This window comes from Salmo salar, chromosome ssa11, assembly GCF_905237065.1.
Source record: "Salmo salar chromosome ssa11, Ssal_v3.1, whole genome shotgun sequence".
Taxonomy (NCBI): Eukaryota; Metazoa; Chordata; class Actinopteri; order Salmoniformes; family Salmonidae; genus Salmo; species Salmo salar.
In genome coordinates, this window is record NC_059452.1 from 64,172,075 (window position 1) to 64,187,245 (window position 15,171).

Here is a 15,171-nt window from a genome sequence, read left to right on the forward strand (position 1 = left end):
TATTTGCACTGAAATGGATGAAACTGTGGTAGATACTGATGAATGTTCTTTGCTGTTGACAGTGATTTGATTTTAAATTAGGCTGGTCATTAAAAGTTTACTTTTTCCTTACATCAGCCTTGGCCAGGTTTTCAAATGTTATCTTTTAAAGAGAAGGATTTCAATCAGGACTTAAATCACTGTTTAAACATTTCTTCTAACATTAAGTTGCAAGCTTGGTGCTCGTAGCAATTTTTAAGACAAGTCGATGACACGGCGAAACTGCTACTTTCATTAGGTTTGGAAGTTTACCATTAACATTCATTCAGGTAAAATTGTGATTGAATCCTGCATCAAGTCTTGGACATCTAGTGGATTCCCACCAGCAATGTTCCAAGGCCAGGTTATTGGAAAGCGCTTTGTTGAGTGAAGTGTTCCCATTACCTCACATGCATCCTAACTGCCACCCCTTCCTTTGTGCAGGTGCGCTGCATGTTGAACATTTGGGGCGTGATGCTCTTCATCCGCATGTCATGGATCGTGGGCCAGGCGGGAATTGGTAAGACTACACCATGGGAGTTCATGTGAATTGCTGTTTTAATTCACACACAATGTCACCCCGAACCCCCAGCCACCCCACCAAACCACCCCTCTTTCTCCCATCACCTTTAGACCATTTACCATCCAGATGCTAAATGTTGCCACACGTCAACACATGCAGGCAACTGTCACACACTAGCTTGTCGCTACGATTCACAGGCCTTCTAACACTAACCCATGTGTGAATATGAGTGAGAGGCTCAACAAGCAAATGGGCTGCTTATTGATGCTCATTATTGCAGTTATTTGCCTCCTAGGAGTTTGTAGAAATGTTAATGCTGATTTTGTTTTGTCGCTAGTTAATCATGTCCTCCATTTTCTTTCAGTTCTCTCCTGTGTGATTGTTCTCATGGCAACAGTTGTGACCACCATCACCGGCCTTTCGACCTCAGCGATTGCGACTAACGGCTTTGTACGAGGAGGTATGAACCTTTGCATCTTTAAAGGTCCAATGCAGCCATTTTTATCTCAATATCAAATAATTTCAGGGTAACAATTAAGTACCTTACTGTGATTGTTTTAAATTAAAATGGTCAAAAAGAAACCTGGCTTCTTAGCGAAGATCAATTTCCCAAACCAGAATTTAGCTAGGACTGTCTGAGAGTGAAAAAGAGCAGAATTTGTACATGGAGCAGAGGGGAGAAGGAGAAAAAAAACGCTAGTAGGAAGCACAGGGGGGAAAAAACGGAAGCTGCACAAACAACTCATCCAGAACTTTGACTTCTGGCAGAAAGCCATTAAGATATCTGATGGCAAACATTTAGTATTGAATTGCATAAATGTGTAACTTCATCACCTCGTGCGCCACAGAACAGATACTTACCGACATACATTTAAAACGCTATGGACGCACCAGCTCCTGCCGTCTCCCATGGTGGCACCAACAGCACAAACCATCATTCTGTTACCAAACTTGGCATCTGCAATGTTCTTCAAGTAAATGTGTTTGTGAGGTTGACCATGCGGTTGGATTGGAACAGTGAGGAGGCATACGAGTAAGATGTATTTTTCTTGCCCAGAGTAAGGCTTTTATTAGCAAACGTGAAGATACTAAGCGTCAACTGTACAAGTATTTACAAAAACAAACTGGATGAGTTAAGACTAATAAACTCAAAAGAAGAAAACCCAGGCTCCAATCATGCCTGTAAACTGGGCAGCATGCCTACCTGTCTGTCTTGTCTTGTCCAAACAACAACAATAATGACAGAGTTTAAATAATACATTCCCACAATGCACTAGCCAATGGCAGGAAGAACTGACATAATGATCAATTAATAACATTCACAATGCAGGAAATGTTCAGTTCATAAACATATTTTATGTATTCATACCAGCACACATGTTAATAAATGTGCTTATCATGAATCATTTACAATGTCTGGTTATTTATAATAAGGCTTTGAATTAGGTGACGGAGGACATAAGGACGGAAATGTGATGAAGTGCGAAGGAAAAGTACTAAACAGTTATAGGTTTACCACCTCCCTTGAAATGAAGGCTGTCAAAAGAATGTAAACACAAACACTGGGGTTTTGCATCAGGGTACTCTGGTATAGGAACCATAATAGCTTTGTGGCATTTTACCTGACCAGAGTACTGACATTGCATTGCAGTAGGCCTACACAGGTAGAACACAAGCATGAGCAACATCACCTGAAATAATGAGAACTTGAACTATGTATGATTATTCATCTTGAACATCACTCCCGGGTCAGAAAACAGACCCCCACTGACCTGCTTGGTTGTTGAGAGCATGTCCACCCTTTTTGGCACAGTCATCGTTTGTAGAGCAGGCGTGTCAGGTAAGCAATGGTCAGTTTATACTGCCAGTAAGACAGCAGAACCCAGAACAGGATCAGACCCCTCTCCAGCTTCAGACCTCGAGCACAGCTCAGTATTGTCAATTTTAGTAGGAAATAGTATGAGAGGCTCTTCACTCTTACCAGCAACCGGCAGAGACACCACCTCACTGCCATCCATCAACTCCACAGTAAAGGCTATGGGTAGCTACATAGCATCAGCATCAGAACCCTGCAGCTCCTCCGGAGTCTCTGTCATCACAGCCCACAGCACAGCTGGTGCAGTAACAGTAAGGTCTGCGCACTCCTTTCCTTCTGTGGACCTAAACACCGGAACCATCACCGGCTCAGAAACAGCCCCTTCCATTGGCAGGTTAGAAACATCACACCGCTGCAGCTCAGACTCACTGCCAGCAAGGAGCAGTAGATCAGGGACAGGTAGCTCAGGGACCTCACCAACAGACAGGGAAAGCTCGTCCTCTCCTCCAGGAGTGGACAGCAGCACAGGAGACAACAGCTTGGACATCGGAACCATCACCGGCTCAGGAACAGCCCCCCCTATCGGTAGGTCGACCTCCAGCACCTCCACTAAGAACCGTTCTACCTGGCCTAGCCTCGCTAACAGATTTTTGGCTGGGTAGGCAAATACTTAGCGCTGCCACGGCTGTGGGAAGTCCTCGATGATGCACTCCTCCAGCTCAGCAGTCGCCCAAATTTCGGCCTTCAGACAGAACCACCAGTAATTAGCCGCATCCTGCGACTCCCCTGTCACGTTGTCGACCTCCATCTTGTAGAATTAGTCTGCACTCCTCACTGTGACGGAATTGATCCCACTTTTGACATTTGTGAGGTTGACCATGATGTTGGATTAGAACAGTGAGGAGGCATACGAGTAAGATGTTTTTTCTTGCCCAGAGTAAGGCTTTTATTAGCAAACATGAAGATACTAAGCTGGCGACTGTACAAGTATTTACAAAAAACAAACAGGACAATGAACAAAAAGGTAGGCCAAAAACTCTAAAGAAAACCCAGGCTCCAATCATGCCTGTAAACCCAGCAGCATGCCAACCTGTTACCTGTCTGTCTTGTCCAAACAACACTAATGGACAGGGCTTAAATACACATTCCCACAATGCATCAGCCAATGGAAAGAAGACATGACACAATGAACAAATAACATTCACAATGCAAGAAATTCAATAAAACTTGTTCAGTTCATAAACATCTGTATTCATACCAGCACACATATACTACATGCGGACATCTGCTCGTCAAAACATCTAATTCCAATTTCATGGGCATTAATATGGAGGTGTTGGGCGATTAGTCCTGGCTCGCAGTCGGCGTTCCAATTCATCCCAAAGATGTTTGATGGGGTTGAGGTCAGGGCTCTGTGCAGGCCAGTCAAGTTCTTCCACACCAATCTCGACAAACCATTTCTGTATGGACCTCGCTTTGTGCACAGGGGCATTGTCATGCTGAATCCGGAAAGGGCCTTCCCCAAACTGTTGCCACAAAGCTGGAAGCACAGAATTTCTAGAATGCCATTGTATGCTGTAGCATTAAGACTTCCCTTCACTGGAACTAAGGGGCCTAACCCAAACCTTGAAAAACAGCCACAAACCATTATTCCTCCTCCACCAAACTTTACAGTTGGCACTATGCATTGGGGCAGGTAGCATTCTCCTGGCATCCGCCAAACCCAGATGGTGAAGCGTGATTCATCACTCCAGAGAATGCGTTTCCACTGCTCCAGAGTCCAATGGCGGCAAGCTTTACACCACTCCAGCTAACTCATGCTCAGCCATGGAAACCCATTTAATGAAGCTCCCGACGAACAGTTCTTGTGCTGACATTGCTTCCAGAGGCAGTTTGGAACTCGATAGTGAGTGTTGCAACTGAGGACAGACAAATTTTACGCTCTTCAGCACGTGGCAGTCCCGTTCTGTGAGCTTGTGTGGCCTACCACTTTGCGGCTGAGCCATTGTTGCTCCTAGACGTTTCCGCATCACAATAACAGCACTTACAGTTGACCGAGGCAGCTCTAGCAGGGCAGAAATTTGACAAACTGACTTGTTGGAAAGGTGGCATCCTATGACGGTGCCACGTTGAAAGTCACTGAGCTCTTCAGTAAGGCAATTCTACTGTAATGTTTGTCCATGGAGATTGCATGGTTGTGTGCTCGATTTTATACACCCATCAGCAACTGGTGTGGCTGAAATAGCCAAATCCACTAATTTTGAAGATGTTTCCACATGCTTTTGTGTATATATTTTTATTTATCCGTTATTTTACCAGGTAAGTTGACTGAGAACACATTCTCATCTACAGCAACGACCTGGGGAATAGTTACAGGAGAGAGGAGGGGGATGAATGAGCCAATTGTAAACTGGGGATTATTAGGTGACCGTGATTGTTTGAGGGCCAATAAATATGCTTGTCATAAATCATTAACCGTTTGCAATGTCTTGTTATTTATAATAAGGCTTTAGATTAGGTGACTGAAGACAAGGACGATCATCAGTGTTTTTGTAAAATGTTCATTGGAAATTAATTCTTGTTTGACACATTTTAAAGTGAAAAATCTGAGTCTCAGCATCAACCTGTTAACGTGGAATTCCCCTTTACCGTTTTTACCAGCGATGTCTGATCTTGGCACTTCCGAACACTAGACTTGGCTATTGGTGCATAGAAATGAGCCTCTCATATCAATAGATTAATACTGTAGAAAAAATATATAATTCAAGAGATGGCTCTCCCAACAGTCAGCTCAGGGCTCAGTTTTGCATTTATAATTAATTCCCCCTTAATATATTTCTCATGAGTTGCGCAAGGTCGCTTCATGCTGATTTTTATTTAGTGTGGATGAATGGGGCTGAGGTCTCCCACACTACTGATAGGCTAACCTTTTAACTTTTCTCTGAAATCCATTCAAACGTGTGTCCCGCAGAGCAGTGGCCGGCTCATGTGACATTTGCTTAGTCTCCTGTGTTTGGATATGGAATTACAGGTGTGATTTTTACCAGCTGGACTTGGCTATCATTACCATCATCCACGGAACGGAATATGTATTATCAGTTGAGGGCCTCAATGAGATGTTCCCTGATTCATTTGGAGTCGAATGAAGGAGGGGAAAACACTGTCCACACATTGGTCCCAGTTGTCGCAGTGTCATGACGTTGCCCTCTCTCTGGGCACAGAGAGCACAGTTGAACCCCCTCCCTCTGCACCAGGCCTTTTCTATGCACCATCCCCCGACCTCTATACTTCTGACACTGCTGTGGTGAAGGCGGTCGTAAAATTCCAAAGGAGAATGTCCCGCCTCATGGCCCAGTATAAAGAGACAGAGGGGTTTCATAGAGAGACAAAGGAATCTTCCAACTCACAGAATTGGAGAACCGAACGACATTTATGTTCTGGAGAAGGTATAAAAGATTGGTGAAGAATCCAGCTACGAACTGGTCTGCTTGGTACAATTTTGTGAGGCTCATTAGAGACAATATGGCCATATTACCATACTAAGGTTTATATACTAGCCTCAGCGATGAGACTTACATCTAATGGTTGTATAAAATGATTTAATAAGATTAAAGCTATTTGGAATATGTTGAGAGGCTATGTACTGACGTTAATGTGATAGAATTGTATTTCTGTTCAAAGCTTAACTCAGTCATCGGCACGCCCCCAGGGACACAGACAGGACAAGGCGTCATGTGACAGGCTTTTCTATGTTCAGTATAAAACCTCCACCCAGAATTACTTTCTTGAGACCAGGCCTCCACTCCATTACGAGTTGGCCAGTAGGTTTGACCATGCCTTCCCCTACTGAACTTTAACCATACCACGTGGTTAAACTATCGATACAGAATAATAACAAACCTTTGATATTAAGTACTAGTCTACAGCTAGAATTCGGTATCATTGAACACGAAGACCGACGAAACAACCATTCTATAACGACATTAATGAATGTAGCTTTGAAAGATCCATTCTAACCGAGAGAGAGAGAGAGAGAGGGAACTCTCCAACAGGACAAAAACTAGCCAACAAGGATCACGACGACACACTGAGCGTAAATATATATTGATTGCAATTATTCCCGAATGAGTGAGCGTTCATGTGCAAAGGTTAGCATATCAATTGTTAATATTTATCAACTCTGTAGGGTCTTCTCAGCTGACTCCATGCCGGTTTAGCCCTCTAGGGCACATTACTCTACCAATTCTTTGTGACGATAACTACTGTATGCTTTATCTGAATTACTTTGTTTAATAAATAAATTATTTTAAGACAGTTGATGTATGGATGATTTAGTAAAGACTGGGTTCGTGCAGATACAACAATTTACGATGTTTGGAATGAGACGGACGCGAGGTAAAATACACCATTTAAACCAGAAGATAATCGGCCTATACTATAATATAATATAATATATAATGTTATAATATAGGAAAGTTATATTAGGAAAATTATAACTTTGTAATCTGAATATTTTCCTTGGTGCCCCAATCTCCTAGTTAATTACAGTTAAACGATTAATCAGTTTAATCGCGTAATAATAATAACAGGGAGTTATTTTGATAAGCATGTCTTCAGTTAATGGTGCCCAAAGACACGACACAGCATGAGGGGAAATTCAGTATTGTGTTTCTAAATTTGCAGCAGTTCTCCCTCAAGTCACTGAAAGAGACCAGTGCTGGCAGGGAGGTCTGAAATGGATATTAGGACACTCTCCACATGGGCGAGGGCAAAGGAAAACAAAGGAATAGATTAATTTTAAAATGCGCTGGTGATTAAATCATATTGTAGTAAAGGATATTTGTGTTTTCTGTAGGGTACTCCTCCTGGAGACTGCCTATTCGATTAATTTTCATAAGGTTTCCAGTCTACCACAGCCAGATTGTTTTTGGGCTACAGGCGACAAGAGAGACTCCATATAGGGGCTATTGTTTTTTCTAGAGCAGCAGAGTAACCAAAACACGCACACTATCTAATTTCAACATCCGCTCCTCCTGAATTGATTTTCTTTCGAAGTAGGCTAATCCATTACCCTGCGGTGGAATGCAAAAACTTTTCACCAAGGCTAAAACCTTTTTTTCCCCTTGGTAATATCTGTAACATGTTCAAACAAACCTTTGCCTAAGAGAAAGTTCCCCCTGCTGCTACTGCACCTGCTCTAGCAAAGTAAAGTTGGTGCATTATGATGTCAAGAGTAGATTGAAATCACATGCCATTCGTAGGGATTACTGTAATACTCCCAATTACAGCACTGTGTAGGTTTTTAATCCCACCCAAACAAATTTTTCCACATATTCCCACATCTCCCTGCAAATGGTCTGTCAATATCAAAATGTCAATTTTACAGAGGGCAAATCAAAATGTGCTCTCTGAAAGTTTGACTTTCAGGGGATATTCCTGAACGGTTGTTCAATTTAACGTACTGATTTTGACGCTTGAATGGGACCGAGAGACTGGAAAACAGCTTATTTCTCAAGGCCATCAGACTGTTAAATAGCCATCACTAGCCTGCTACCACCCGGTTACTCAACCGTACACTTTAGAGGCTGCTGCCCTATATACATAGACATGGAATCACTGGTCACTTTAATAATGGAACACAATGCCTTAATCATTTCATATGTATATACTGTATTCTATTCTACTGTATTTTAGTCAATCCCACTCCGACATTGCTCGTCCTAATATTTATATATTTATTGACTATTATTTTACTTTAGATTTGTGTGTATTGTTGTATATTGTTAAACATTACTGCACTTTTGGAGCTAGGAACACAAGCATTTCGTTACACACGCAATAACATCTGATAAATATGTGTATGTGACCAATAAAACTAGATTTGAGTGTAGGTGGAACGAATAGAGCCAGCAAAATATCCCCCATGTGCTCAAGCATGACCCCACATTAATTTGTCCACCCACTCATGCCCTCAGAGATCAGTCATTTTGGTTCCTTCCTTTGTCTTGTCCCCCACTCGTGTCTGTATGAGCACTTGAGGTGCTCTCCAAAGCTATCAGCAGAGAGGTTGTATAAAGAGAGATCAACGAGGATCTCTACTCAGCCTGTCACACTACATACTCATTGTGCAGCTAAATGTGTCAATTAATTTGGCTCCTCCATCCTATCCACTCGTTTGAGCAGATATGTTGTTTTAAGGGTGTCGTTGAGATGAGTGTACTAGGCTGTACTGCAGTTAGTTTTACTGATGTATGCAAATTCAATAGGCTAGCCTTCATAATACAGTTATTTGATTAAACAATGTGTTTGGCCTTTCTGAGACAAATAAAATAAAATGTAAATGCTTTGTCCATCTGTCTCTTTGCAGGAGGGGCATATTATTTGATATCCAGAAGTTTGGGGCCAGAGTTTGGCGGCTCCATTGGTCTGATCTTTGCCTTTGCCAACGCTGTGGCTGTCGCCATGTACGTGGTGGGCTTCGCCGAGACGGTTGTGGAGCTCCTCGGAGTAAGTTACCCAATCCTTCCCCACGTCATCATCCAAGATCAACATTTTCCTTCAGTTTTATTTGTTACTTTTTTCAATTTGATTAAATATTTGGTTTTCCCTCAAAAGGTTAACTTGAAGATTCAATAATACTGCTGAAAAAGCCTACTTTTTAACACCATTGTTTCCACATCTCTAATAAGCGGTGAGGGACGTTCAATGTTTATTCTTGGGTTGTTTGCAAGGAGGACTGAAAACCCACTATTTATTTAGGGGCAGCTCATGCAAAGTTAATAATGATGACTCTTCTCCTTCCGTCTTTGAAGTATTTTAAGCAAGGCTCAGCGTGGTACAATCCTGCCCCCACACGGCCTATTGGTTACTCCTTAGTCACAGATGAGGGCCGTTTTTTTGCACTTTGCTGATTGCAGTGTGCCATTGGCGTCATGTGTAAGCTGCATGAAATTGGTCAGAGGATAATGAATTGTTTTCTCTGTTCATCAGAATTTCATGCCCCTGAATTTGTTTTGCATTTCAGTAGTGTTTTTTTTTTTTTTTTTTAATTTGGTCAGATGTTTTTCCGCCTTTTTAGATGGGGTTGGTAAAAAAATTTATGTTCCATTTTACATTCCATTTTGCGAGTTAAGTTTCAAACTCGGTTGTAAAGAAGTTGAAAATAAAAGTAAAGCAAAATATTTTCAATGCTTTTTCAACTGGCCAGTATCACAGTAACGTAGCTGAACACCAGACGGCCAGCTATGAATTTGAGTGTTTCTCCTACCTCTTGGTCTGACAGTGAAGTTAATATTCTCCTGTGATTTCTCAGAGCGTGGATTGCATTATGATGGATGAGATCAATGACATCCGAATCATCGGCACCATCACCGTCATCCTTCTTCTGGGTATCTCCGTGGCAGGGATGGAATGGGAAGCTAAGGTATGATGATAACATACAACTAGGTTTGATAGAAACCATGACTGAAGGCTCTATTCAATCTAGAACTTAAGGTGATATTGAACTGCAACTCATGTCTGACGTCAAGCTGAAATTGACCTCAAATAAGCAGAATTCCATCCAGACTGACTGAATGCAGACATTGATGTACACTGTGCAGTAGGCTAGATGTAATACATTGCTCTGTTTTGTGGTTAATGCTAGTTCGGAGCTGTGGTGAAAGTGTACAGTTGAAGTCTGAAGTTTACATACACCTTAGCCAAATACATTTAAACTCAGTAGAGAGAATGATTTATTTCAGCTTTTATTTCTTTCATCACATTCCCAGTGGGTCAGAACTTTACATACACTCAACTAGTATTTGTTAGCATTGCCTTTAAATTGTTTAACTTGTGTCAAACGTCTTGGGTAGCCTTCCACAAGCTTCCCACAATTAGTTGGGTGAATTTTGGCACATTCCTCCTGACAGATCTGGTGTAACTGAGTCAGGTTTGTAGGCCTCCTTGCTCGTTCACGCTTTTTTAGTTCTGCCCACAAATTTTTTATGGGATTGAGGTCAGGGCTTTGTGATGGCCACTCCAAAACCTTGACTTTGTTGTCCTTAAGCCATTTTTCCACAACTTTGGGAGTATGCTTGGGGTTATTGTCCAGTTGGAAGACACATTTGCGACGAAACTTCCTGACTGATGTCTTGAGATGTCGCTTCAATATATCCACATAATTATCCTACCTCATGATGCCATCTATTTTGTGAAGTGCACCAGTCCCTCCTGCAGCAAAGCACCCCCACAACATGATGCTGCCACCCCCGTGCTTCACGATTGGGATGGTGTTCTTCGGCTTGCAAACATCCCCCTTTTTCCTCCAAACATAACGATGGTCATTATGGCCAAACAGTTCTATTTTTGTTTCATCAGACGAGAGGACATTTCTCCAAGAAGTATATGATCTTTGTCCACATGTGCATTTGCAAACCATAGTCTGGCTTTTTAATGGCGGTTTTGGAGCAGTGGCTTCTTCCTTGCTGAGCGGCCTTTCAGGTTCTGTTGCTATAGGACTCGTTTTACTGTGGATATAGATACTTTTGTACCTGTTTCCTCCAGCATCTTCACAAGGTCCTTTGTTGTTGTTCTGGGATTGATTTGCACTTTTCGAAGCAAAGTACGTTCATCTCTAGGAGACAGAACGTGTCTCCTTCCTGAGCGGTATGACGGCTGCGTGGTCCCATGGTGTTTATTTTTGCGTACTATTGTTTGTACAGATGAACGTGGTACCTTCAGGCGTTTTGAAAATTTCTCCCAAGGATGAACTAGACTTGTGGAGGTCTCCAATTTTTTTTCTGAGGTCTTGGCTGATTTCTTTAGATTTTCCCATGATGTCAAGCAAAGAGGCACTGAGTTTGAAGGTAGGCCTTGAAATACATCCACAGGTACACCTCCAATTGACTCAAATGATGTAAGTTAGCCTATCAGAAGCTTCTAAAGCCATGACATATTTTCTGGAATTTTCCAAGCTGTTTAAAGACACAGTCAACTTACTGTATGTAAACTTCTGACCCACTGGAATTGTGATACAGTGAATTATAAGTGAAATAATATGTCTCTAAACAATTGTTGGAAAAATTACTTGTATCATGCACAAAGTAGATGTCCTAACCGACTTGCCAAAACTAAAGTTTGTTAACAAGAAATGTGTGGAGTGGTTGAAAAACTAGATTTAATGACTCCAACCTAAGTGTATGTAAACTTCCGACTGTAACTAACATGTTCATTCTGTCCACAGGCTCAGATATTCCTGCTGGTCGTTCTGATTACGGCCATCTTCAACTACTTCATTGGATCCTTCATCCCACTCAAGTCCAAGGAGTCGCAGGGCTTCTTTGGCTACGACAGTATGACCCTGTTTGGTTCTTCCTTTACACAACACAAACTGACATGACTGTCAAGCAAAAGTAAAGACAGTCCAAGACGTGTCAAGTGAAATTAGATTGACACAGTTCCGGTGGTTTTGTTGTGGAGCTATAATTCTGAATTAATGTATTCTTCTCTGAAATCATGATCTACATGACTACTGTATGCAGTATGACGTACTGGCTACTCAAAGTTGTACTAGAGATTTTTTTATGAAATCACAAGACCAAACCAATTGGATTATTTGTAATTCACTTTGCGACCTGATTCCAACTCACGGATCAACTGATAGAGTCTGGCTGTCCTAAGATACGCACTGCATGCTTTGTAACTATTGCTCTCTCTTGCATTCTCTCTTGATCTGCTCACCTCTCCTTTCTCTCTATTTCTCTTTCCCCCTGCTCTCTTGCTCTAAGGTGCGATTATGATGGAGAACATGGGTCCGGACTTCCGAGGCACAGAGTCCTTTTTCTCCGTCTTTGCCATCTTCTTCCCTGCAGCCACTGGCATTCTGGCTGGCGCCAACATATCAGGAGATCTTTCTGTAAGAACCCCTGGTCATTGTTTAGAACAAAACAAGCAGATTACTTATCCCAATTCATATAAAAAGGTTACAATCAAAGGAACTCATATTGTCTTGATTAAAAGCTTAATGTGTGGGACTTGATATGAAATCAGTGTGGGGGACTAGGCATTTCTTTATATTCACAGGACCCACAACTGGCCATTCCAAGAGGAACACTCTTAGCCATTCTGATCACTGGCATTGTCTACCTGGGGGTTGCCATTTCTACTGGTATGTGGAATTTCTTCTCATTTGTCCTGAACAAGACTGAATAAATTATACATATTACATATAGAGAGTTTGTGACAATTTGTCTCTTGTTTCTCATTAAAGGCTCTTGCATTGTGAGAGACGCCACAGGAAATGGCAATGACACACTCAGCGCACAGTTCATGGCCAACTGCACTGACGCCGCCTGCAAGTTTGGCTATGACTTCTCCTCCTGCAAGGGTGACGACGGCCAGTACAACTGCAGATACGGACTCCAGAACGACTTCCAGGTACATTACATGACTGCACTACAAAAGTATGTGGACACCTGCTCGTCGAACATCTCATACCAAAATCGTGGGCATTAATATGGAGTTGGTCCCCCTCTTTGCTGCTATAACAGCCTCCACTCTTCTGGGAAGGCTTTCCACTAGATGTTGGAACATTGCTGCAGGGACTTGTTTCCATTCAGCCACGAGCATTAGCGAGGTCAGGCACTGATGTTGTGCGATTAGGCCTGGCTCACAGTCTGCTTTCCAATTCATCCCAAAGGTGTTCAGTGGGGTTGAGGTCAGAGCTCTGTGCAGGCCAGTCAAATTCTTCCACACCGATCTCGACAAACCATTTCTGTATGAACCTCACTTTGTGCACGGGGGCACTGTCATGCTGCAACAGGAAAGGGCCTTCCCAAAACATTTGCCACATTTGGAAGCATAGCATTTCCAGAATACCATTGTATGCTGTAGCGTTAAGATTTCCCATCACTCGAACTAAGGGGCCTAGCCCGAACCATGAAAAACAACCCCAGACCATTATTCCTCCTCCACCAAACTTTACAGTTGGCACTATACGTTGGGGCAGGTAGCTTTCTCCTGGCATCCGCCAAACCCAGATTTGTCCGTCAGACCGCCAAATGATGAAGCATGATTCATCACTCCAGAGAACGTGTTTCCACTGCTCCAGAATCCAATTGCGGCACGCTTTACACCACTCCAGCCGAGGCTTGGCATTGCACATGGTGATCTTAGGCTTGTGTGCGGCTCCTCGGCCATGGAAACTCATTTAATTAATCTCCCGACAAACATGTATTGTGCTGACGTTGCTTCCAGAGGCAGTTTGGTACTCTGTAGTGAGTGTTGCAACCGAGGACAGACTATTTTTACACGCTTCAGCACTCAGCGGTCCCATTTTGTGAGCTTTTGTGGCCTACCACTTCACCGTTGTTGTCCTAGATGGTTGGTCACAATAACAGCACTTACAGTTCACTGGGGCAGCTCTAGCGGGGCAGAAATTTGACCAACTGACTTGTTGGAAAGGTGGCATCCTGTGATTGTGCCACGTTGAAAGTCACTGAGCTCTTCAGTAAGGTCATTCTACGGCCAATGTTTGTCCTATGGAGATTGCATGGCTGTGTGCTAAATTTTCTACATCTGTCAGCAACGGGTGTGGCTGAAATAGCAGAATCCTCTAATTTGGATGGGTGTCCACATACTTTGTGTGTATATAGTGCATGTCTGATTGGGTGATGTTTGCCACCTAGAACGGCAGCCATTTTGTGTCAATTTTTATCACCGTTGAGTGGTGAGGGGAACTTGAAGAAACGTACATACTTAGTCCTCTTTGTCCCGGGTGGGACAGAAGTTGTCGAAGAAAGGTATGGCCTTATGGGCTCAGCTGCTTAACCGGTATCATGCCTTTTCCTTAGGTCATGAGCATTGTGTCCGGGTTCGGCCCCATCATCAACGCCGGAATCTTCTCCGCCACTCTGTCCTCTGCCCTGGCTTCTCTGGTCAGCGCCCCCAAAGTGTTCCAGGTAAGCCCCTAGACTCCGTCCTCAGATCCTGCTTCCTTAATCTGTCCCTGCTAGTCACGTTATGCTTTTACCATATTAGCCATACTTTATGGAATAGCCTGCAGAGTTTATGCACACATCCTGTTACAGTTACTGTCCCATAGACACAAATCAAAGGCAAGGTTGTGATCTTGTATCCCAATGTTCCTCAGGTCATCATCTAGTGTCCCATCTGCTGATTAGTATAGCGGTGTCCAATTCCAATGGTTTTTCCTTCTCCTCCAGGCTCTATGCAAAGACAACATCTACCCCGGCCTTGAGATGTTCGCCAAGGGATATGGCAAGAACAACGAGCCCCTTCGCGGCTACATCCTCACCTTCTGCATCGCTCTGGCCTTCATCCTCATTGGTAATTACGCTGTCCAGGTTTAGCCATCTAACAATGACACTATTATTCACAATATGACATTCTGTAGTATGTCATGAAAATGTAATTCAGTATTACGTCAGTATATCATTCAGTAGTACATCAGTAATATGTCATTTAGTAGTATAATTTAGTCCTAAAGTGTACTATTGAATGTCTATGGACAGTTCCTTATGAACAACTAAACTGCCATGTTTTTGTCTTTATTTTAGCCCAGTTGAACGTTATCGCTCCCATCATCTCCAACTTCTTCCTGGCCTCCTATGCTCTCATCAACTTCTCTGTATTCCACGCCTCTCTGGCCAACTCTCCAGGTAAGTCCTTTTGGGACAACAACAACACTTTCCGGAGGAAAAGTTATATCTGCAGAAAGTCTGGAATTTCAATGCAACCAAAAAACAGAGCCCCAAAGGTCCTGACTATGGACAGAATAAAGTCATGAGTCTTAACAGTTAAGTCATTAGGCTTA

General features: G+C 42.8%; 1 protein-coding gene across 2 annotated transcripts in view; it reads left to right on the forward strand.

The window, feature by feature from the left end:
- LOC106562900 (solute carrier family 12 member 2) overlaps window positions 1–15,171 on the forward strand; it is a 145,491-nt gene that overhangs the window by 95,765 nt on the left and 34,555 nt on the right. For both annotated transcript variants that reach the window (XM_014127975.2, XM_014127974.2), the window contains exons 3-13: window positions 463–538; window positions 906–1,001; window positions 8,725–8,864; window positions 9,670–9,780; window positions 11,581–11,689; window positions 12,125–12,252; window positions 12,420–12,504; window positions 12,607–12,773; window positions 14,189–14,296; window positions 14,561–14,684; window positions 14,915–15,016. In XM_014127975.2, the coding sequence (XP_013983450.1) occupies window positions 463–538; window positions 906–1,001; window positions 8,725–8,864; window positions 9,670–9,780; window positions 11,581–11,689; window positions 12,125–12,252; window positions 12,420–12,504; window positions 12,607–12,773; window positions 14,189–14,296; window positions 14,561–14,684; window positions 14,915–15,016 (1,246 nt within the window). The remainder of the gene's footprint in view (window positions 1–462; window positions 539–905; window positions 1,002–8,724; window positions 8,865–9,669; window positions 9,781–11,580; window positions 11,690–12,124; window positions 12,253–12,419; window positions 12,505–12,606; window positions 12,774–14,188; window positions 14,297–14,560; window positions 14,685–14,914; window positions 15,017–15,171) is intronic.